The sequence below is a fragment of the Cygnus olor genome, chromosome 5, assembly GCF_009769625.2.
Source record: "Cygnus olor isolate bCygOlo1 chromosome 5, bCygOlo1.pri.v2, whole genome shotgun sequence".
In the NCBI taxonomy this organism is placed as follows: Eukaryota; Metazoa; Chordata; class Aves; order Anseriformes; family Anatidae; genus Cygnus; species Cygnus olor.
In genome coordinates, this window is record NC_049173.1 from 34,309,832 (window position 1) to 34,331,809 (window position 21,978).

The window sequence follows — 21,978 nt, forward strand, 5'->3', positions numbered from 1 at the left end:
GGAAACTCCTACGCAGAGAGTGACTGACACTGTGCAAATCCTAGCACAAATCTCAGAAGAGAAGCCTTAGACCATTCAGAAACACTTTGAGTCTACAATTGAATTCCGATTCCTTGACAGAGTTTCATGTAAGATTTGGTGCCCTCCTGCTGTTACTGTGTGCTGTCAGTTAGGGCCAGCTTTGCTCTTTAATCAGAGCAAGATCATACTTGATGGGATGCAAGGAGGTACACTAGATTATGCAGAATTCTTACTTCATGGAAAAACTTGATTTATCATCTGCTTTTTAATCTATATACAACTTCATAAAGAAAAAGTCCTATGGACTGTGTGTGAAATATATCAATGAAAAAAAAATCAATGAAAAAAACTGGCCAGCTGTCCCTAACATTATCAAAGCTTGTGGACCTCTTGGCACAGCTGGAAGAGGAAAGGGAGCAAAGATGCCTCTGTGTGCTCAGTGATTTGGGGAACTGTTCTACAGTAAAGCTGCACTAACCTACCCTTATTGCTGCTGTGATTCTTAGAGCCATTAGAAATGGCTACATGATCCTGCCTTGTCACATCTAGACAGAAGGATGAGACCATCAAATTTGCCAAATCAGCTCTTCACTTCTTCAGGAATTATTGCTGGGAAAGGTGGAAATTGAGAGCATCTACCAGCAGACTGACAACAAAGAGACAGGGAGATACCTGAGGCATAACTCTATCTAGGCATGTAGTCACCTGTTTTTTTCACTTTGTAGCCTTCTCTGTTAAACACTGATGGATTTGTGTATTTTTTTAATGTACTCACTGACAAAAGGTTAACAATGCACAATGAAAGGACCCACTTTGCCAGAGTAAGAAATGGGTTATAGGTTTGCCATTCAGATAGGATTCATGGCAGATTTCTGACAAAATTCATATCAAAGGTGTTTGTATTTTGTGTAGTTCCAGCAACAAAAGAGCACCCCTAACAACAGAACTTTGTATTGGAAATCAATAACTAAATTTATGGCATCAATTGTGAAAGAAATCAATACCAAAGTGAACTCTGAGTAACTCTATTTTAATGAATAAATCCATCAAGGTCCATCTCCTGATCAGGAGATGCATATTATATTCTGCATATCTCAGAATGCATATTAGAAGCTTGCCTTGTTCTTACTATCTTCCCTAGGTCACTGTCAGAAAAAGGATGCTGGACAAATAAGCCTTTCACCTACATCAGTAGAGCTACTGTAATTTTTCTTAAGTCTTATTCCTACTCATTTATCTCCTCCTTGACAGTTCTGCACAGGAAAATGAAGTCTTAACAGTTAAAAAAAACCAAGAAAACAAACCCTCAAAAAAAAAAAAAAAAAAGAGTTCCAAAAAGAGCATCCTTTACCTCTAATCCTCTAACCACACAACATATCTGTGGATGAAATAAGACAGGTAATGCTGGTTTTCAACACTTTTAAGAGATTTAAAGTGGATTAGCCTTGTGTACAGAAACCTCTTGTGCTAACACAAAAGCATCATGTCCAATCTTATAGTGGTCTTAATTTCAGCTCACAACCTTAAAATGAATTTATGTGAAGTTTTGTCAAGGTGAACTTATCCAGGTTATTCTCTGCTTTCCAGCAAACATGGAAACAGGATACAAACTACCAGAGGCAGCTTTAATTGACATCAATGTTACACCTGGAATGGTTCAAGAATATGGGGAAAGCAAAAGTATTCTAGAAATCCACATTAGCAATTCCTTCACCCCCATATGAAGCACAGGAACAGAATAGCCAGCATTAATATGAAAAAGGATTGGCTTTTTTCCCCATATCATATATGGTATTTAATAAAAGAGGACACCCTTGCTGTTTTGGTACTTGGCACTGTAGTACTTGTACCAATAACTTACTAGTATACCCATGATTGACACACATTGAGGGCAGCCTTCCCCATGTACAAAGGGAGAAAAGGTAGAAGTGCTTACTAGTGCCTGAAATTGGTAAAACTTGTGTGCTTTTTCCAGAAGTTTCTTACGCAGTTCCACTTTAGATTTCAGAGCCTTCCAGTTGGTCACTATTGCCTGCTGCTTTGCCTTCAGGTCTGCTACCTGCTTCTTTGAGCAACGGGTCAGCACATGATCTGCAGAATGGATCAGTTCCTGCAGCTATACAGAGAGAAGAAAGAAGAGGGTAGGAAAGAGAGTTATAGAGATTCAGCTAATATTAGGAAAATTGTGATAAGGGCTTTGTTAATTATACATCAAATTACAATTCAAACCACATTCTCTGACCTAAATTTTCTCATGTTGAACAGAAGTATCCCTAGTTTCAGTTCTGTGGAATAACAGTGACATCCAGTGTTTGCTATGGCTCATCACAACTGTGATTTTTCAATTAGACAGATACATTTACTCTTTTAAAAAAATCATAGTTAATATATAAGCAATGCAAATAATAGGTACCTATACCTTGTTTTCCCGAATGACAGTATAGATTAACTGTAACTACATTCTGTTCATGCTCATCTCATCCTCTTTTACCTTTAAAAGAAAGAAGCAGCTGGTGGTATCAATTTTAGCATTATCTGCAGTAAGGCCAAGAGATGTGGCCACTGATAAGTGATGCTGGGATAGCTACTTCAGTATAACACACATTGTGTTAACTATAGCATTACATTTGCAAAACAAAGGGATAAAAAGTCTCCTAGATACGAGGAAGCTTTCTAAGCAACAGCTGTTTTCATGAGCTGAAACTTCATAAATTTGTGTAACAAGCCTTATCCTTCTTTTCTTTCTCACATTCCAATTCCTAACCCACTAAACTTGGTGAAATTTCCAGACTGTTGCCCCATCCTTCTTTCTGTAATCCTCTATAATCAATTAACACATTTGTGTTCAATCAGTCTCTCTACTTATTAAACAGATTCTGGATTTTTCCTTGTAATCACCTGGAATGCTTTGAACAAGGTGGTACACATCATAAAGCTTGGCATAATCATACATTTCAAATAGCATCAAAAACATCCTTGTGAATCACTTCAATAGTCAGCACTCACTATAATTTGTCCCTTATTTGTAAGGTTTTAAATGACCTACTTTATCGTTGCCCACAGACCTTGAACACATTAAAAAAGCGGGAGGCTCTGAGGAAGAGCCTTAGGGTTTACCAGGCTTTTATAGATAAGTTCATAAATGTAAGTAATTGTCATTTTATGATTGTCTTGGAAACCTAGATTTTGGGTACACATTAAAGACCACAAATCACTTTCTTACCTGCTGTTCATTCCCAAGGAGCTCATGCTCCAGTGCCACATGGTTCCGAAGCTGGGTTTGCACACCCCTCATGTCCTTTGCAATACCATCTGGAATACTTTTGGACTTCTCCTAGCAAGGGTTAAAATCAAAGCAAGCTTTGTTAGTTACTACTTATAAGTAAAACACATTAGAGTTCTACTTCAGTCACTCTGTGTATGCACACTGCACGGTTAAGGACTACCATTCTGGGTTATTCAACGAGAACTGTAAAAGGAAGCCATTAGGGTTCTGTCCTAGCACATCTGTCGTAGTAACTCACTGGTAAGCATCTCAGTGATTATGCTACTCAACTTCACTGTGAGAGATGAAGGTTCAAGTGTTTCCTTGGTCAAACAATACAAGAGAACGTCTTATAGGCTTGGGGCTGTGAATCAATCTTGAATAGCCACTGCAGAGACATATAGTGAATTCTTAAAGTAACATTGACAGATGGTAGTTTCAGGCCATTCTTTGGGACACAGGTGGTCTATCTGTGAACCATCTTCAGATAAAAATTTAGTTATACTCATCCAGGAAAGATAAGTTAAAAATGGAATACGTGCAAAGAAGGATTATTGTAAAGATGAGAGAAACTGAGTGATCATCACACAAGAGGAGACTTAAGCATCTCTTTAGCTTAACAAAGGTTCTCGGGGAGGATTTAGTTGTTACACAGATGTGCACTGGAAATGCTTCAAGCAAAGAAAAAAAAAAGCATTTCAGCTGGAGGACAACGCTGTCACTAGATTAAAATGGTTGGAAACTTGCTCCAGGTACATTTAGATGAAAATTAGAAGAACATTTCGAACCACTGGAGAAGTGCATTTCTGTAACAAAATCACAGGCTTGTTTGGGGTACCAACAATGTGTCTTGGTAAGGTGCTGTAAAAGGAGATGCATATTGTAGTTGCCTATTTACAGCACGGCAGTTGGTCACCTAAGAGAGATCTTCTACTACTATATTCCTACAAGAAAAAGCATTCCCCGCTAGACATCTGAGCAGGGAACACAGGAATGGATGGGCATAATGACTGAATTTTTCTCCCACTCAGCAATGAAGTTTATTAACAGGATATGATGCAAGAAGTGCATACTGTTTACCTGGGCCAAATCCAGCATAGGGATAAACCAGGAGTTGGTTTGTGGAGTGTTTCTGAACTGTCACTTGTCACAGCTACAGAATTAACTACTTCATTATTACAGTTAAATATGTGCCAGGTTCTGAAAACCTCAGCTGGTATATAGCGGAATACATTATATTTGATTTTCCATTCATAACAGGGAAAGAAAACAGGAATAACATTGTTGAATAGGGTAGCCTTTGCCAGTACAAGCAAGTGGAAAATCTACTGCACTTCACCCAGCAAAGCTCTGTTGCCTTGCAAACAGTGGAAGCTCTGTTGGATTGCCCCCTCCTACACACACCCACATTAGGGAAACCACACCTCTCAGTACAGCAAGGATGTGGTTTCTCTCCAGAAATACTTTAGGATTCTCAGATAAAACAGAGAGAGGTCTGAAGATTTTCACTGGGACTTTGCCCGCCCCCCGCCCCCCCCCCCCCTCATTTTCATACTGGGAGTCTAAAATTATTACCAGTACTGGCCACTGGAACAAGAATAAAAACTCATTTTTGGCCTATCTTTGCATTGTCACATGACTGCCTGACACCCTTCCAAGTTAATGGTTGCTGTAAACCAGACCAATGCCTTTTCCACTGGAGAGTTCTTTCTTCAGCACATAAAGCTACAATGGTGTACAAAGAAGAACAGTGAGGCAGTAAACAGTTTCTTAGTCAGGCTTGATGACCGAAAACAGTATTACTATATGCATTGCAATGTGAGACAACTTAGTTCAAGCCCTGGTCTTCTTGGCTTCTCCCACAGATCTGCAACTCTAGCTGTACTCAATTTCACCAGTGTTTCTCCTAAGGTGACCAGTCAGGTGTTTAAAAATTACCCAAGAATTATTTTTGAGCACTTTGAGTAATCAGTTTCCTTACAGAGATTTTTAGAAGGCAGCAGTAAGCATCTTAAGAATCTTAAGAATACCCCACAAACTAAGCTGAAATGTATGTTCTCATTATGAGAGACTTTCCCAATATTTTTTACCTCAATATGGGCCAGAGCATCTCTCAGATCTTGGTAACACTTGTGAATCACCTCGGCATCTTTCAGCCGCTCACCTCGTAATCTGGTAATTTCCAACAGCTCCTCCCAGGATTTCCTAGGAAGGAATGAGGGGAAAAAGAACACATGTAAGACATGCAAACTAGAAGTAAAGGAGATTAATGGTCTGAAGAAAGACTAAGAACAAGTTCTCCTCTTATTTTTTCAGTCCTGCTATTAAATTCTGTTGAAGTGATTCTCTGAGGGGCAGCACATCTGTCATCCTACTCTGCCCATGTCCTCCTGTCTGCTCCAGGCACTTAAATTGATGCCTACATCAGGGCACCCCTCTCCAATATGCTCTTCAGGTTTTATATGCTACAGCCTTTGGCAGCTATATGGGAGAAGGGGAGGAAGATAGTGGGAAGAAAAACTCCCGAATGAAGCACATGCATGAAGCTCTAAAGATGCATACAACATCTCCTCAACTACATGAAGCTGTCCCCCTAAAACTGCCACACCAACATGGACACCAAAAGGATGACTGAATCAGGTTCTCTTCTGATTTCTACTGCCAGGGCTCAGTACCATGCTCAGGTCTACAACTGACACAGCAGGATTTGGAGGACTGAATCAGACCCAGCTACTTGTTCATCTTTTTCTTTTGGGCCAGCTTGGACCAATGTCAAACATAAGGGGTTCAGAACATCTTAGCAGCTGCAGAGCAGTTATGGGATTCAAGCTCAAAAGTTAAAAGCAATAAAGATTCAACTGAACACCCAGCCCTACAGTTAGGTGATTCTGTTTCAAAGGGCAAAGGAAGTTCACTCACCCCTTGTTTGCAAGGCACCTCCAGTGCAGTTTGCAAGAAGGCAAATCAGCAAATAGATAATGTCTGCATTATGGTAGCTTATTTTTAAATGAGGCCTGGCAACCACCCTCTGTCAAGTGAGCAAACTACGTATTTTACAATTAGAGAACTGGGTGGATGTACCTTACCTTTTCTTATTTCTTCTCACTTCCTTTTCAAGAGTGAACTGAAAGGACAAAGCATTATAGAGCCAACACAAGTCTCCTACCTTAGTTCTTTCTGCTTCTGACGGATTTCACGGGACTCAGAATGCCCAGAGTTTAGCAAGCTTTCTGCCAGCTGCTGGCAAGTCACAACTCTTTTCCCAGCTGCTTCCAATTGGTGTTGGAATGTGTTATATTTGGCACAAAGTTGCTTTTGAAGGAAAACAACAACAACAAAGGTATTTTGAGAGTTGCTTTTTCCAAAACATATCTGCTCAGCTGTCAGAGAAACAAGTAACAAGCTGACCATATTCAGAGATGGAGAAACTACAGAGGAGGGTATCAATGACTGGATTTTACCTCCAAAGACCATGAGGAGCTACAGATTGTTAGCAAAACATGAAGTCTGTGATGCAGATAGAAGGCAGAAACATGATTACCAGGGATAGCAACAAATGTTTATTTTCAATGTACAATGAATTTCAATAAATAATACATTTTTACTTCATGAATGCAAAAGCTTATTTAATACTTTAAGTGAATAATGTAGTCCAAGTTTAAGATTTAGGACACAACATATTTTGAAATAAATGTTAAAAATGAGGGTTCCAAATGGCTATCGACTTCTAATGGGCTGACTTTATACTAGTTTCTGTGCCATATGAAAAGGTATAGCTGTAGATATCTGTTCATTAGCCTTTGTGATGAAAAAATCCTTCATGTACACCACATTTAAATACCTGGTTATTAAAAATAGGTTTCTCTTTGAATCTCTGAAGGCTTAGGCATTTTACCGTGCAGTTGTTTCATGCAGTTCAGGTCCCACAGTAACAGGATGCAAGTATCTAGCAGTGCTGCCTGCCTGTCATACCCAGTCAGTCTTTCCCGCTCACCCTTCAACCTTTTCTTTTCCTGTCTCCTAGTGATTTATACTTAATTCTTTCTTTATCTTTTGAGTTTTCAAGGACAGCCTTAGAATCTTTTTACAGTCTGACTGCATACAGTTTGCTTTTTTTTTTAAGATTGTTGCTCAAAAAACTCACCAAGACATGCTCATAATCATTTCCATAGTCTTCAGAGCTTGCTGCTTGTTTCTGCTGAGTGATCCAGTCCTGCAGATCTTCATATTCCCGTAGGAACTCATGCAAGACAAGAGTCTCATCCAGCTTCTTCCCTCTGTTGGGGGAACGAGACAAGTACAAGACAATACAATTAGACGGTGGGAATAAAAGTGGAGGGCAATGAATAACTTTCTTCCCACTGATCCCCAAAGCGTCTCATCATCAAAATTCACTGTCTCTGATAAAAGAGCTGACTTTGTTTCTCACAACTGGAAAGGACAGTTGTAGGATGACAGCTGTCAGCCAGGTCAGACTCACTGGCTGAGGTTTCCAGAAGAGCACAGTACCTTGCTGAGCTCTCTCCCTGTTCAGTTTTGTTTGTTTTTAAATGAGAATACCTTTTCTTTTGAACCTGTCTTTCTAAAGATGATTGTGGTACTTATGAAAATGAGAAGGAAATCTAACTAAAGTTGTTGCACCAGGAAGGCAAGTGCTATGAAAGACATTCTATGTAATTCAGCTCACATTACATATGCAGCAAAACTGCTGCAACTTGCTGCATATTTATGATTGCCTAGAGTATCTTATAATACAGCCTGACACACTACAGGCCTTACACAGTAAACAAAATTCTAACTTTCCATCTGTTAACACTGCCTTTCATTGTGCAAATCATTCAAGCAAAGGTGAACCTTGTTTGAATCACAAATGTTCATCACAAGAGATGGAGCCTGCTCAGAGTGTCCATCCCACCAAGGGGAATGCAGACAAGAAGTACACAGCAGAGCACCAATAAGGCACCAGGAGACCCAGATTAATGTTGAGCATGAAACAACACAGAACATTTCTGCATTCAACATACTCAAATATTTTATTATTTCTAGATCATTTATTTCTCTGAACTTCTAATTCACAGGAATTTCTATTCACGCTTCTACTTTTTAAATTGTAAACAAAATAGAAACAACAGGTAAAACATCAGCATTACTGTGGACTTAAGTATTCCAATTTTCAGACTCCTTTATTTATTATGCTACTTGCAGAGCCCTATTCCTTTTCTGAGTGATTTTTTTTTGTGGAGCAAAATCCTAAAATGTTCAAACAGACATTTGTTCATTCCCAACAAGCTAAATGTATTTTAAAACCCTGGGTACAAGAAAACTGCCTTGCTATAAGTTTTTACTATAATAATAACAGAAAGGAAGTGAAATAAAAAGTAAATGACTCGTTCACGAATAAAAGCCTTCCTGTACTAACACTGCCACTGGGCATAAAAATAAGTGTAACTGTAATTTGCCTCTCTTCTGCTATGTAATGAATCAAGTCATTTTAAAGCAACACTAAGGAAACCTTTTAAAAACAAATCTTCCCCTGCCATTTGATAGCAGATTCCAAATAAAAGGAAAATCAGAATCTGGCATCTCAGGTCACTTTAAGGAGGACGATGAAGTGTGAAGAGGAAATTTGGAGGCTTCAAATCCTTAATATGCAGTGAAAGTCCTTAAACAAAATGTAGAGCTTTTGCTTAGTAATAATAAAAAGCTCATAGGTGCACAGAATTCAAATACAGAAACAAGCAATTTCTTGCATACAATTAGAAAAAGTAGAGTTGATAGATATGATCAAAATTCTAGTGAAGTAACTGAAAATATTCTTTATTGACTTCAACAGGCTTTGAATCAAACCTAGGATCCAGGGAGCAATTTAGATTAGAGTCAGTTATATATTTTCTAGTTCATACCTTGCTGCTGCTAGTTCCTGCAACTCCTGCAGTCTTGCGTGAACTTGTTGCTTTGGTGCATCAACCTCAACATACTGGATAGAGCCCACAAGAGGAAGATTTTGGGCACTTTCACTTAGCTCTTTCAGCAGGTTTTGGTAAACAGCAATCTCATGCTGCAGTGCCTGGCAGAGAGAAGAGTGGAATGAGAGCAACTTGTTCAAGAGTACCACTGTTTGAAATTTTGCACCAGCCTATGGTGTAATCGATGAGACATTAAAAGAGAAGAAAAACTTTCTGGAAGTATGTGACATTTCCATGACTTGAACAATTTCAGATAATTTTCTCTCAATATTTTTTGGAAAAAAAAAAAAAAGGTACATAAAATCAAACAAATTGGATGAATGAAGACAATTAGAAATTCCTCATACATTTTTAGGCAAAGTATTCCTGGAATAATAATACTCAATCTGTATCTTTGATTCTAGGAAAAAATAAATAAAGCTTCTCCATGCATATGTCGAGACTGAAAAGCAGGTATCAGATCACAGTTAGTTTGGCCTCAGAAAAATAAGATGAGAATATTTATCATTCTCTTTTCTTGCCAAACTACTGTTCATTCATCACTAAAGTGTGTTTCTTGCATCCCATAACATCTGTATACTACACACATGAGACTCTTAGACTCTCTTATTCCAGAGTATGCAATGCAAAGGAGATCCTAGCTCTGTTAAAAAAACTTGTTTGTCAATGGATGCATAAATTCAAATCTTATAGTGGAAATTCCTTCTCAAAGCAACATAGGAACTCAGTTCTTTCACTTAACCACAGTCACAAACTTGGAACATTTCTTATTTAATTCTTCAAGAATTACTAAAAAAAAAATTTTGAAATACCTTATTTTTCTTGAGGAGTTTCAGTGTTCCATCTTCATCCTTACCATAGTCCTTGCTGGTCACAAGTGGACGTTTTTCTGCTATCCAAGTCTCCAGGTCTGAAGTATTCATTAGAAACTATCAGTTAAAGAGAAAGCAAATTAACATCTACTTCAACTTCCATAATACTCATATCATTCTTTTGATCTAGTAAATTTGAAATGGAGACCTTACTACAGTAAGGTCTACTGCACTGTGATATTGAGTAACAAATAAAGACTATTTAATCCCAAGAACTACTATTTCACATGAACCAGACTAAGTTGCAGGATTCTTGGAAGAAGCTGGGTCTTATTTCTACTAACCAGTGAAGCCAAGGAAGACTTCGTTAACTTTGCAAACTCCCTGAAAAAATGCTTTCTAAATGGCAAATGGAACTTGGTTCTAAAAATGGTTCTAAATGGAACCTCTTATAAGGATTTTATATGTACTGCCAGAGCAACAATATATATATGTTGCTACGTCAAATCATATGAAGGAGGCACAGATGGAAGATTTCCGTGCAAGATAACTGAGATCTTTTCCAGACATCAAAGCTCTGGCAATAAGTTTCTAGTTGTCTTACTTTTCTTTCTTCACATTGACATTCTTATTTGACTTGTCTTTTACTAATGGTAGGTGCTAACTACTAACAATGTGATATTTCTCCTTCCACTTTCTGAGAAGTTCAAATCACCTATAAAAATCAGGCTTTGTTAAGCCTACAGTATTGATAGCTGTTTTCACAGGTGGAGGAAATAAGAGCCAGATGATCAGATTCTCCAGGGAGCATACTTTAGGTGAGCCTGTGAGCTCTGTGCAAATGCTGTTTATGTCTACAAAACTACCTGTGTCATCTGAGTAACTGTACTTCAAATGATCCACTGATGACAGAACATTTCGATTATCCAGATAAATATTTGCATGCAATCTTTTTTTTTTTTTAAGCAGACTAAACTTACGGTCCAATATCTTGTTGAAATAATGTGGTCAAAAGTCCTAACTTGTTCTGAGAGGAAGAGCTTTATCAGTTTTTCAATATCATTTTGTTGCTTTCAACAGACACAGGTTAGATCACTTCTTTTCTGATTTCCTTTGCATTACTTAAGTCAAAGCCTGATGCTGTATAAAGATACTGAGAAAGGAGCTACTATTAGGAAAAACGGGTGTCTTACACTCAAGCATAAGGGATGGGTACAGAGTCCAAGCTAAACCTTTAGAGCACCAACTCTGGTCTGGAGGCTGCACTCAGCTGTGCAGCCCAGCCCTCCATTCCCTTGAGTCTTACCCCAAGTAGCCTAAGTGAATTCCAGGCCCATTAAAGGGAGAGACTAAAGCTGTTTTGTAATTCACTTCAAAACTTTAGTCCTCTTGTTTCTCTGCAAAAGCTACTTTGTGAGTACTCTGCTGTAATTTATACCTCCTGGAAGCCAACTGAGTGCTGCAGCTGCTTCATCCTTTCTTCACAGGCCTTCTCCAGGCCCTGCCAGGCAGTCACAAGTTCCTGGCATTTCTCATTTATTTTCTGAGCTGATGGATGCTGGCCCACAATCATTGTCCTTCCTTTATCCAGGACCCGCTGGACTTGCTGCTTGTGAGCATTCACTTCTGCCTGCAATTCCTGGGAATAAGAAAAAAGAAAAATGAGGAAGAAAGGAAGGGCATGTGATGACACAGACATTTCTATGTTCTCCTAGTCATAAACAAAACTGGCAGCTGTTGATGGTCAGCACAGTGTAGCAATTATCTATGCCAGTGAGCACAAGGACTGTTGGTTTCTACAACAGCTGCAGCCTGAGCTGCCAGTCTTATTCCCGTTTGTATAATATTCTGCTGTTAGTACTACTGTTGAGGGAAGAGATAGGATCTGCAAGGTGACAGCAGGCATCTTTAATTTCCCTCCAGCCTCAGCATTACTCACCAAAGTCCTTGGCCCAGTGCTCTGGCCTGATTCTACCCTTTCTCCTTCCCATGTTTTAGGCTCTCCTACGGGATACCATGCACTTACCTCAAGATGACATTGCATGTACAATGAGTGCAGTTAAGTATAAAACTAAAATAGTATGAGCATATGAGAGTTAAAATATTCTACTAAGACCACTGCACAAAGCAAAAAACTCACTCCTTCTATTTAGTGTGAGGTATACCAGCTTTTTTTCCACTTTTAATGGGAAGAGTTATAAAGTTTCTCAGAATTGGAATACTGTAAAACATGACAAATTTTGTAGATCCTACAGGAATTCCTTGTTTGTTCTGGAAATCATCACCACATTGCTGACTTGTCTCAATGTGCTGGAATCATACTTCAGCAAGAGTATGCCACTACATTTTGCTTGCAACAGCCTTTCTGGAAGTAAAGGAGAACACTGCAGGTGCTGGTTTGCAGACCAAGGTGAAGTCCAATGTGCCAACATGCTATAATACACTTGATTAAAGGAGTTACCTTGTGTTTTTTGCAACAGGCTTTGAGCAACATCCAAAGATTTCCCACAGTTGGTAGAATGGGCAATAGGCAAACGCTCATTAATCCAATTCATCTCCATGTCATGGTAATGGTAGAACTCGTAAAGATCCACTGCAGCTTCCAGCAACTTACGTCTCTCATCAAGAGGTGCTTGTAAAGACTCAAACCTAGGGGTCAACCATTAAAATATACGTTAAACAAAGCTTTACCCCAGTCCTGCAAAGGGAATTGGCCTATTATAGCACAGGGATGATTAGAGAACACTGGACACCTACCTCTGCAATTAAACTTCAATGGATAGTACTGGCTGTACATACAAGAACCCTTTCTCCAGAAGGCTACTTTTGGCAAGTATGGAAGGGATTTGACATGAGGGCAGAAGAAATGGGACCAGGGCTGTATGAAGTTGTGATGCTGTTGATAAGGCTTTGCAGTAATATAGCCATGCATGGATCATGCAGCTGCAATATATAGTGCTAGTGGAGAGTTAACACTCATCTTCCGTTTAGTAAGCCTACATCTAAAGGGGAATACAGTTAACGCACTATCCATGCCTCAATTTCCAGCCATTTAAGTAGTGCTCTTTGGAAGAAAGAGAATTTCAGTCCACTTTTTAGTTTAGACTTCTATGATAACAACAAACTCCAGTAGAGGGAAAAAAGATTTACACTTTTGAAGCCATAGGCTTGTCCTGTGATGTTTTAAGGAAGCTAGTCACTACTGAATACTGGATCACTGCTCCTCTTAGCAAGCAGCTGGATGACCTATAGGTAACCAATGGACCAGAGTAGGAGGGCAGCAGACAAGAAGTAAGTTCCAGCAATAAAGATCGAGGTGGGTCAACAGGCAGCTGTGCAGGTACAGACCAAAGCACTATTGTGGCAGAAACAGTAGGAAAAATAATTCCTGAGTATGGGTTAAACCTAATCAACAGAAAGACATGTTCTAGAATGTGGAACAAAAAATGCTATGTCACAAGGGGTGGAAACAGAAAGAGAGTGGCACCTCACCTTTTCAGGTATTTCTGTGTTTCCTCCAGAATCCTCTGGGAGTCAAAGTGATTGGTGGCCATTTTCCTCGCATGAGACACAATGGAGTTCATTTTCTCTGCCAGCTCACGTGTCTCATTTTCTAGCTGCCTGTGCTGCTTGAGTAGATCACGGCTGGAGCGCAGATCGTGGCCTGTCTCTGATTCCTGAAGAACCTTCTCAATTTTCTCTATCTTCTTTTTGGCATCCTACCGGGAAAAGGTTACTGCACAATCATAATGACCTTGCAACATCATTTTCTTTCACTCAGCTATTCCCATGAAAGCTTCCTGGATACAATTTTTAAATTCGTATGTTCTTTCTTGGTAACATGATGCCAGGTGTCTATAAGAGGCATCTCCTGGGAATACTTTGCTTTGTTTTCTATTTTGGTGTACTTTTCTTTCCCAGCCACTAAAGTACATGATTACAAAATCATCTCTTTGAACTGTCTTCAGTGACATTATATAAAACAAACTTCAGAAGCTTCAAATTTTAGCTTTTAATTTCAATACAACAGCAGTTTCATTAAATATTAGTATCTGGAAACAGCTTCACTGCTTATTGTTCCTGTCATACAATTTGTGTGGATTACTTATTTAATGTAGTGCCATGCCTCCAACCCTCAAACCGACTCCAAGCAAGCCGGCATATTTGCATAGCGTTTAATCTTGCAGAGACTTTTGATTTGTTTCTCAGTATTCGATAGTCACATAGATGCAGTGCTGAGACAGAGTTCAGCAGCTTTGTGTCTTGGTGCCGTGCTGGCTTGCTCATACCTTTACTGTGCTTGACTGGCCTTATATTGGGGTTTCTCTCCTGAGACTGTAGCCAAAGTCCAGTGATCTGTCTGATGTCCAAACACCTTAAAATATACTTTTATCTGCAGGGTATTCTGCTCTTTTTTGTGAGGATCACTCCATATCAACAGTGTAACCAGGTTCCTAGGCCAACCCTCCCCTCTGCAGCCCACCACCTCCTGACCTGGAGCAGTTCCATGAGCTGTTCTTGCTGCCCAGCTTGTCTCAGCTTGTCACCTCGCTCTATCATCTTGCCATATAGTTCCTTCCACTTCTTTTGTAGCTCTGACATCTTGTTCTGTATAGAAACTGCAGCATAATGGCCATCTTGAATCATCTGATTTCCTTTCTGGAGAAACACAGCACAATTTTATTTTATTTTTTTTGAGCAGATCAGCTTCTATGAAGTTTGCTACAAGATGGAAGACTTAGTTCCAAAACTGCCTTCACCTTTATTAGTGTTGCAAAATGCTTCTCATTAGCCATCATTTCCTTCTCAGCAGCCTCATGCCACTTCAGTTTGCGTAACACATTTGTTGGATCACGATATGATTCGTCTGATGCAATCTTGTACTTCTCTTCCATCCATATCAAAAGCTCAGCAGCATCACGATTAAACTCCTTACAGAAACAAATAGGATTAAATAGATTTAATTTATGTTTTTGTGTGGGTTTGCCATCCTTGCCATTAGGATCAAGCCCTGATTTTTCCAAGAGTTAGAAAATGTTATATTTTCATATGAAAGTTGTTCTACATAACCAGCACTCTTAATTAAGGAGTTATGACATTGAACTATTGAGTTCTTAAGCCCTCGGAGTAATATCTCTTAGTCCCTTTTTACAATACATACTAATCTGTTGAATTCTATTGTCAGCAAAGGTATGCATTTTTTACACACTGTTTGAACGATATGTGGTCTAACCCTCCCGTATCACTTTGTGTCTCAGCACTGGAAGCTAAGTTCTTGCCAAAAGTACTGTTAATGTAAGTATCATATATAACCAGCATAAAGTGGTGTGTCCCAATTATGTATTGTGTACTTTGGTAGGTATTTTCATGTAGGGCACCTTATAGGAAGAATAACAGTCATATTTAATGTTTATTCATTTCTTTATAAACCCTCTGAGTGAAAAAGTTTTGTGAACAGAGTCTAAGGGACATAGAGGGAACTTGCCAAATTTGCATCTACAACAGAAAGCCACGATAAAGTGTCCTGGAAAATCAAATCCCTGAGGTAAAGTCCCTTTTGTATGTATAGCAAATAAAAGCAATAAACAATAATGATGAAGACCTGATTAAAATGAAATTAAAATGCAAAAAAAAAGTTAATCTTGTTCTAACTGACGCTTTTCGAACTGTAACACAACTTGACTGATTGCTTTAAGCGCAAGAGAACAAGCACAGGTAACACTGCAGTAGCAGAACCTGACCTCATCGCTCTGAAGAAAAATTGTCACTAGGAATTCAGAATGTGAGCCAGAAGTCATCCATTGATAGTTATGAGTAACACTTTCTTTAAATATTCTCCATAATTACTCTAATCTAGAATAAAATGTTAATTTTTGCCAAATGATTAAGGCTCAGAAGAATATTAAGTAACGAGTAGAATAAACTTATCCAGTAGGTAAAACATTCTGGTGATATTTTTCATTTGATGTCTCAATTTTTGCTTTTGTATTTTGCTCTGGTTATAGCTTTGGAAGATCTATCACCAGTGCATCACTTCCTCCCTGGATAGTGACGTTCTCTGTCTCATAACCAAAGAGAAAGCAGAAAGTGAGCTGCAGTAGGAATGCTCAGCAGTTTGAGATATGTCTCTTACTAAGCCAAGGGGTGAAATTACTTCACGCATGCCTGACTAAATCTGCAGATTCAGTCATTTTACCTGCAGTTGCAGGGAATCCAACAGCCTCTGTTTTCTCTCAGCATTGCTGTGTACCAACTGTTCCCATCTTCGCCGGAGTGTAGCCATTCTCTCTTCGATACTACCAAGATAAATAACAAGTCAATGTAGTAGTAGTAGTCATATAGATGCCCATGGTTACACTGTATTCATTAGTGTGATATGACTGGAATCTAGTTCAACACACCTATTGACAGGAGGAAGTGATATATGGCCCTGTCCTACGACCATGCACAACTCATCTGGAAAGCAGCTAATGCTTGCCAGCTGCTCTGGATTTTCCTTTTGTATAGCTGTGTTACATTCATGAATTGCAGTCATGCATGTTTGACTACAACACCTAGACCCAAATATTCCACCTTAACTAATAATTTTACTTGTGATACAAGTGCAATGATGCTCTGGAATGGCCTTCTAATGGTAGTAGATTTGGCAAGAAATCTGGTTTTAAGAGCAGTTTTATGAATTTGTGGAAGGAGTTTTCAAGAAATTATCACTTGTTATCACAAAACCACAGTCTGTTTGACCTAAGGGGTCCATTCTGACCCTCAATTTCTAATTCTTTTTTTATGCGGAGTTCCCTTTACTAGATTCTAGTGGGTCTATCACAGTAAAGGAATTACAGATGACACTTGAGCTTCCACAACAACACAAAGGAGCTGTTCCTGATGATTTATTTCCTTGTGAAGTCATTTGTAAATTTTTAACAGCAAACATATTGTATACATTATAAACATACATGATACTGATAAGTGAAAGAAAAAATGAATTATGCAAGCATTTAATGTGCTTATGTTAAAGCAGTTTTAACACTATACATAGTTTATGATAAAAGGAGAATTACTCTAGTGTTCTGTAAAATGCCATTTTTAACCTAGAACATTTCACTTATTTGTTCTGAGAGAACAGGAAGCTTATATCTTTCTAAAATACTCCCCTTTCCCTGCCCTCATCCAGCAAATCACAGTCTGGAAACAGAATCATAGAATGGCTTGGGTTGGAAGGACCTAAAAAACCACCAAGTTCCAACCCCCCTGCCATGGGCTGGGTCACCTCCCACTAGACCAGGCTGCTCAAAGCCCCATCCAACCCAGCCTTGATGTCCCATCCAGGGATGGAACATCCACAGCTTCTCTGGGCAACCTGTCTCACCACCCTCATAGTAAAGAATTTCCTCCTAACATCTAACCTAAATCTAACCTCTTTTAGTTTAAAGCCATTGCCCTTTGTCCTTGGAGTCTGAATCCTGTCTTAGAGAAAGATTTTCATTTCACTCTAATCATACTGGATCATTTATTAAAACTAAATGCTTCCTGTGGAATTCCTGTTTTTTCTAGACCCCCCCCTTGGAACAAAAAGAGGGAAGGAGTCTGGACTCACGCGTGAGATGCAAAGTGCCTGCTTTCTATTAGGTTCACCCCATTTTCATTAAGTGCTTCAACTCGTCTCTTCAGCACCATTAGCACTTGTTCAAATTCACGATGTTGTTTCAGCAGGCTCCGAACAGCATCTACATGGTCCTGCATTTAAGAAAGAAAAATTGAACAATTTTTTTCTAGGTCATATGTTGTTTCTGTAGCAAAGAAAAAAGAAAAGGACCTTACTATCTCCCTTCTCTTTCAGACAGATGGACACTGTACATTTAGCACATGCATAATACGTTCAGGGCTTTAAACAAGCAGCAGATGTGTTTAGGCTTGTATCATATCTGTTTCCCCATCTTATGTTTGTTCCTAAATTATGGTTTTTTTTCACCTTTTAAGAAAATCTGTATTCTGCATCTATATGCCAGCATGGCCTTAATTAATAAAATCTCCAGTGAAGGAGAATAAAATTGTCCTTCACTGATCTTGTGAATATGATCTGCATTTGGTTTTTCCCTTCATTTGGTTTAACATTTTTAACATAATTATTGAAAAGAAAAAACGTATTTTTTTTTAAACTGAGGTTTTTATTTCAATGAAAAAAACTAATTATGCTCAAGCTCAAAACCTTTTTTTTAGCATTAGACACCAAACTGGTCACTGAACTGTTTTTAAATCATCTGACATGCAAACACAGCAACAGATCACAACTCTAGCTATTTTTAAAAATGTTTTTGAGACAATGTGTCTCCTTTTCACATAAGAACATGAATAAGAACCTGAAAGTCGAGTTTCAAAGTATGAAATGCCATAACCATAAGAATGAGGAAGCTGATTTAATTAAGAAAATTGTTGTGACTCCCTGGATGGGGAGAGGAATTAGGAAGAAACAAAATCAGTTGCTGTACGTACCCCAAGGTCATCTCCCCGGAGAAAGGCCTCATGGCTAGAGAGGGCAGCATTGATACGGTCTCCTTCCCTGTTGAACTTCTGCAATTCCAGGCCATCCTGCAGCTTTTTCTGTCGCTGCTCCCACATCTTTTCCAGCTCTTTGTTCTCCTGGGCAAGCCTCTCCATGTACTGTAGGACATCTTTGGTCCTGCTGTTACTGGGTTGTTCATGGATTACTTTGCGCCCAAGCTCTTCTAGCTGCACAAATCTTCCCAGTGAGAAAGAAAAGTGATACCTCACTGCATGAGGGCATACGAATTCTCTTCTACCACAGCTAATTTTTCTCTAAGCAGTACCTAGACACTAAGCTTTCCTCCCTCCCACTTGCTCTTTCCCTGCTAGCCAATATTGTACACTACAAAGTGCATGTAGTTGTTTGCTCAGAGATACAGGCTAGAAGTGGTAGGAAAGATTTCCCTATTTGGTTTGAAAACCCATATAAATAGGCTTTCCCATTAAATGGACAAGAAGAGTCAACTCTGTATCTGGAACTTGATAATGATACAGAGGAACAGAACTGAAGATGATAGCAACTGGAAACATAAGGCCTAGGAAGAGAAGAACTGGGTGAAATGAAATGAAACACTACTCCAAATAGACATCTCCCCCTTCTTGCCATCAGTATAAAAATGCAAAAAATAACTGGATTTTGTGTTCAGCCATCTCCTTTTGACATTAAGTTTCATGAGCGTTTAAATAAACACTCAGTGTAATTTTCATGCACAATTTATGTACACGACAGACAAGTTTCATCTTCACAGTACTGTTGTAATATCACTCCACTCTGCCCAGCCTGATAGAATCTCTTTACCTTTCCTTCTGAGACCTAATTTCTTTCAGAAGGTCCTGATGTTCCCTCAGCAATTGCTCTGCAGAAGCCACATCCACGCCCATTTCTTCACTGCTCAGTTTCTCCCTGATGCCTTCTCCCCACAGCAGGAGCCTGCGGCTCTCTTGCAGGAAAGACTGTTGATTTTGAGCCTGCTGCAGAACGTCCCGCTTCTTTTGGGTCTCCAACTTGAGCTTTGTCAAAAGCCTCTCCATGTTCTCCACCTGCTCCGTGATGGCCTTGCTCTCCGCAGGGTTGGTGTCTTTAATGCTACAGCAAGAAATCAAATACATTCAATTGGATGAACAGCTTCAGGCATTTAAAGCTTGAGGCAAGGCTCTTTAAAAGTAATAGATTTGAGTATTTACATTTCTGTTAAGAAGAATGTCAGCTAAGGCACCAAATACTCTAAACTAGAAAGAAATATTGGTGTGAAAATGGTGTACTGAATAAAATACAGCCTCTTGAAAGACTCTGGTAACATTCTTGTGGTTCAATTAACTCATTCCCATTGTGATTGTAAAGACTCAAGGAAGTAAAAATCTTTAAATTCCTGTTTCAAATTCAAACCCTAGTGCACAATTCTCTGTTATCTTTCTTCTTTCATCTTTGCTTCCCCTGATTACTGTCTTTCAGGACCTAAATGATAACAAGTACAAAATGTGGAATTAACTCCCATTAGCAGAGGCAATTTGACAGAGCCGCAAACGATCCTGTGGTTTTTACAGATTCCTTCTACAACAGCAAAGCCTGGAAACAAACACTTCATCAATCACAGAGGCATACTAAAGAAATATATACTATATTATAATACTATAGAAACAATATATATAAAATAATATAGAAATAATACTATAAAGAAATTCCAAGGGAAACTTCACAGGCTGCTCATTCTCTTCATAGCCATTATTTACAACATGATCTTAGAAAATTAACACAGAATATGGAAACAAAGAGCAGATTCCTTACGATTTTGCAACACTCCTCAAGTATTCAATTTTCCTCTCCATCACCAGGACCTCTCTCTCAACTGCAGACAGTTTGCGCTTGTTTGACTCCAGCCCAGCAGGTGAGTTCCCTGGTTCCAGATCCCTGAGCTGTACCATCTTGTTTTGTAGTAGTACTCCAATGCCCTGACAGTCCTGAAGAAAGGTCTTCACATCAGCCACTCCAATCAGTTCTGATCCCTTCTCCTCCTTCAGCAATTCCATGCGTTCCCACCTTGGAGAGAGAGAGAACCCGATTACTTGCATGTAGCCTCAGCCACTACCTCAGAACATGCCACCACCTAAAAAAACAGATTCAGTGTGTAGCCTTTGTTATACAAAGTTTTAGCCATAGTGAGATTTGTTTCTGAGTTGAATTCAGAAAGCAAGAAGGGAAGCATATATCCTTTTTCTACTCATTGAAGTATGTAACAGACTTCATCAGAACTTAAGTGGGCTGAGGACGTGAACAACAGTGCTCCCCAGCAACCTCAGAGTTCATCACAGTGACATCTCAAACAAGGGAATCCTGTTCAGGTGACCAGAAATACTGAACATGATGCAAATAAACAGCACTGGTTAAAACTAGGACCTGGCTGGGCCTCATAGTTCCAGTTGGGTGGAATGTACAGGAACATGTATACAACAGGTACCAAAGATACTTGGTGAAGACAAACAGGATTTACTGTTCCTTTCAATATTTGCGAAGGGCACCCTCACCCCAACCAATTAACCAAATCAGTTGCTGCAGTACAATATAAATAGAACTGTTTGAATTCACTGCTGTTACCTGAGGATGGATTCACATTGTGCTTTCCCTATGCTGCAGTTTAAATATCTCAGTGTCAGGGGCCTGAGGGAACCCCCCAGTCCTGGATGTATGACATCGGGCTCAGGACCAGCCTAGAGCTAGTGCAGCCGAGGCCTTCCCTCTTCCTGCTAGTGACAGTGGGGACAGCTGGGACTCACACCTGACCCTGGCTACCATCCTGGGCCTGCCCTGTTTGCCTCCCTGTGGGACTGACCCTGCCTGCCAAGGCCCCTCTCCCATCCCCATCCCCTTGGCTCCCAGCTCCCCATCCCATACAGAGCAGCCAGCCCTTGCTGTACTCTGACTGTCAGCTCAGGCTGTTTCAGCCATAAGCTGTTGCTGTGGGACCTGGTCCATGGAGCAACGTGTCCCCCTGAAACATCCCTGCGGGGACTCTGATCTGGCCCGGGACCCACATACCCTGGCCGTGACCAGGGCAGTCCTGAGCAGGCTCCCCCAGCGAAGGCTTGTGCAAGGCACATGGACAGCCATGCTGTGAGGGGAGGCCAGCGTGCAGGCCCAAGTTCCTCTTCTTCCCCCATGGGGGTTTGGCTGCAGGCTCAAGGGCCCTGTCCTGCTGGTGGTTGCGGGGACAGACTTGGCAGGGAAGGGAGAGGTGCCAGGGCTGACCCCAGCCCTCGGTTGCTGCTCTCCTCAGAGGCTGTGCTGCGGGGTTTGGCCCAAGCTACAGCCTGGCTGCATCACAGCCCTGCTCCAGCCCAGGCATGGCCCTGCTGACTGAGGCCCTCAGCCTTCACC

The 21,978-nt window shown here is 39.9% G+C and overlaps 1 protein-coding gene across 1 annotated transcript in view; it reads right to left on the reverse strand.

Moving 5' to 3' along the window:
- SPTBN5 (spectrin beta, non-erythrocytic 5) overlaps positions 1-21,978 on the reverse strand; it is a 99,393-nt gene that overhangs the window by 56,162 nt on the left and 21,253 nt on the right. The window contains exons 17-34 of the mRNA XM_040558009.1: positions 20,392-20,643; positions 19,405-19,692; positions 18,555-18,801; positions 17,659-17,798; positions 16,261-16,360; positions 14,825-14,995; positions 14,559-14,723; positions 13,557-13,783; positions 12,526-12,713; positions 12,004-12,068; positions 11,503-11,703; positions 10,065-10,181; positions 9,190-9,353; positions 7,431-7,563; positions 6,453-6,598; positions 5,377-5,491; positions 3,245-3,355; positions 1,958-2,137 (exon numbers count right to left, since the gene is read on the reverse strand). Of these exons, the coding sequence (XP_040413943.1) occupies positions 1,958-2,137; positions 3,245-3,355; positions 5,377-5,491; positions 6,453-6,598; positions 7,431-7,563; positions 9,190-9,353; positions 10,065-10,181; positions 11,503-11,703; positions 12,004-12,068; positions 12,526-12,713; positions 13,557-13,783; positions 14,559-14,723; positions 14,825-14,995; positions 16,261-16,360; positions 17,659-17,798; positions 18,555-18,801; positions 19,405-19,692; positions 20,392-20,643 (3,010 nt within the window). The remainder of the gene's footprint in view (positions 1-1,957; positions 2,138-3,244; positions 3,356-5,376; positions 5,492-6,452; positions 6,599-7,430; positions 7,564-9,189; positions 9,354-10,064; positions 10,182-11,502; positions 11,704-12,003; positions 12,069-12,525; positions 12,714-13,556; positions 13,784-14,558; positions 14,724-14,824; positions 14,996-16,260; positions 16,361-17,658; positions 17,799-18,554; positions 18,802-19,404; positions 19,693-20,391; positions 20,644-21,978) is intronic.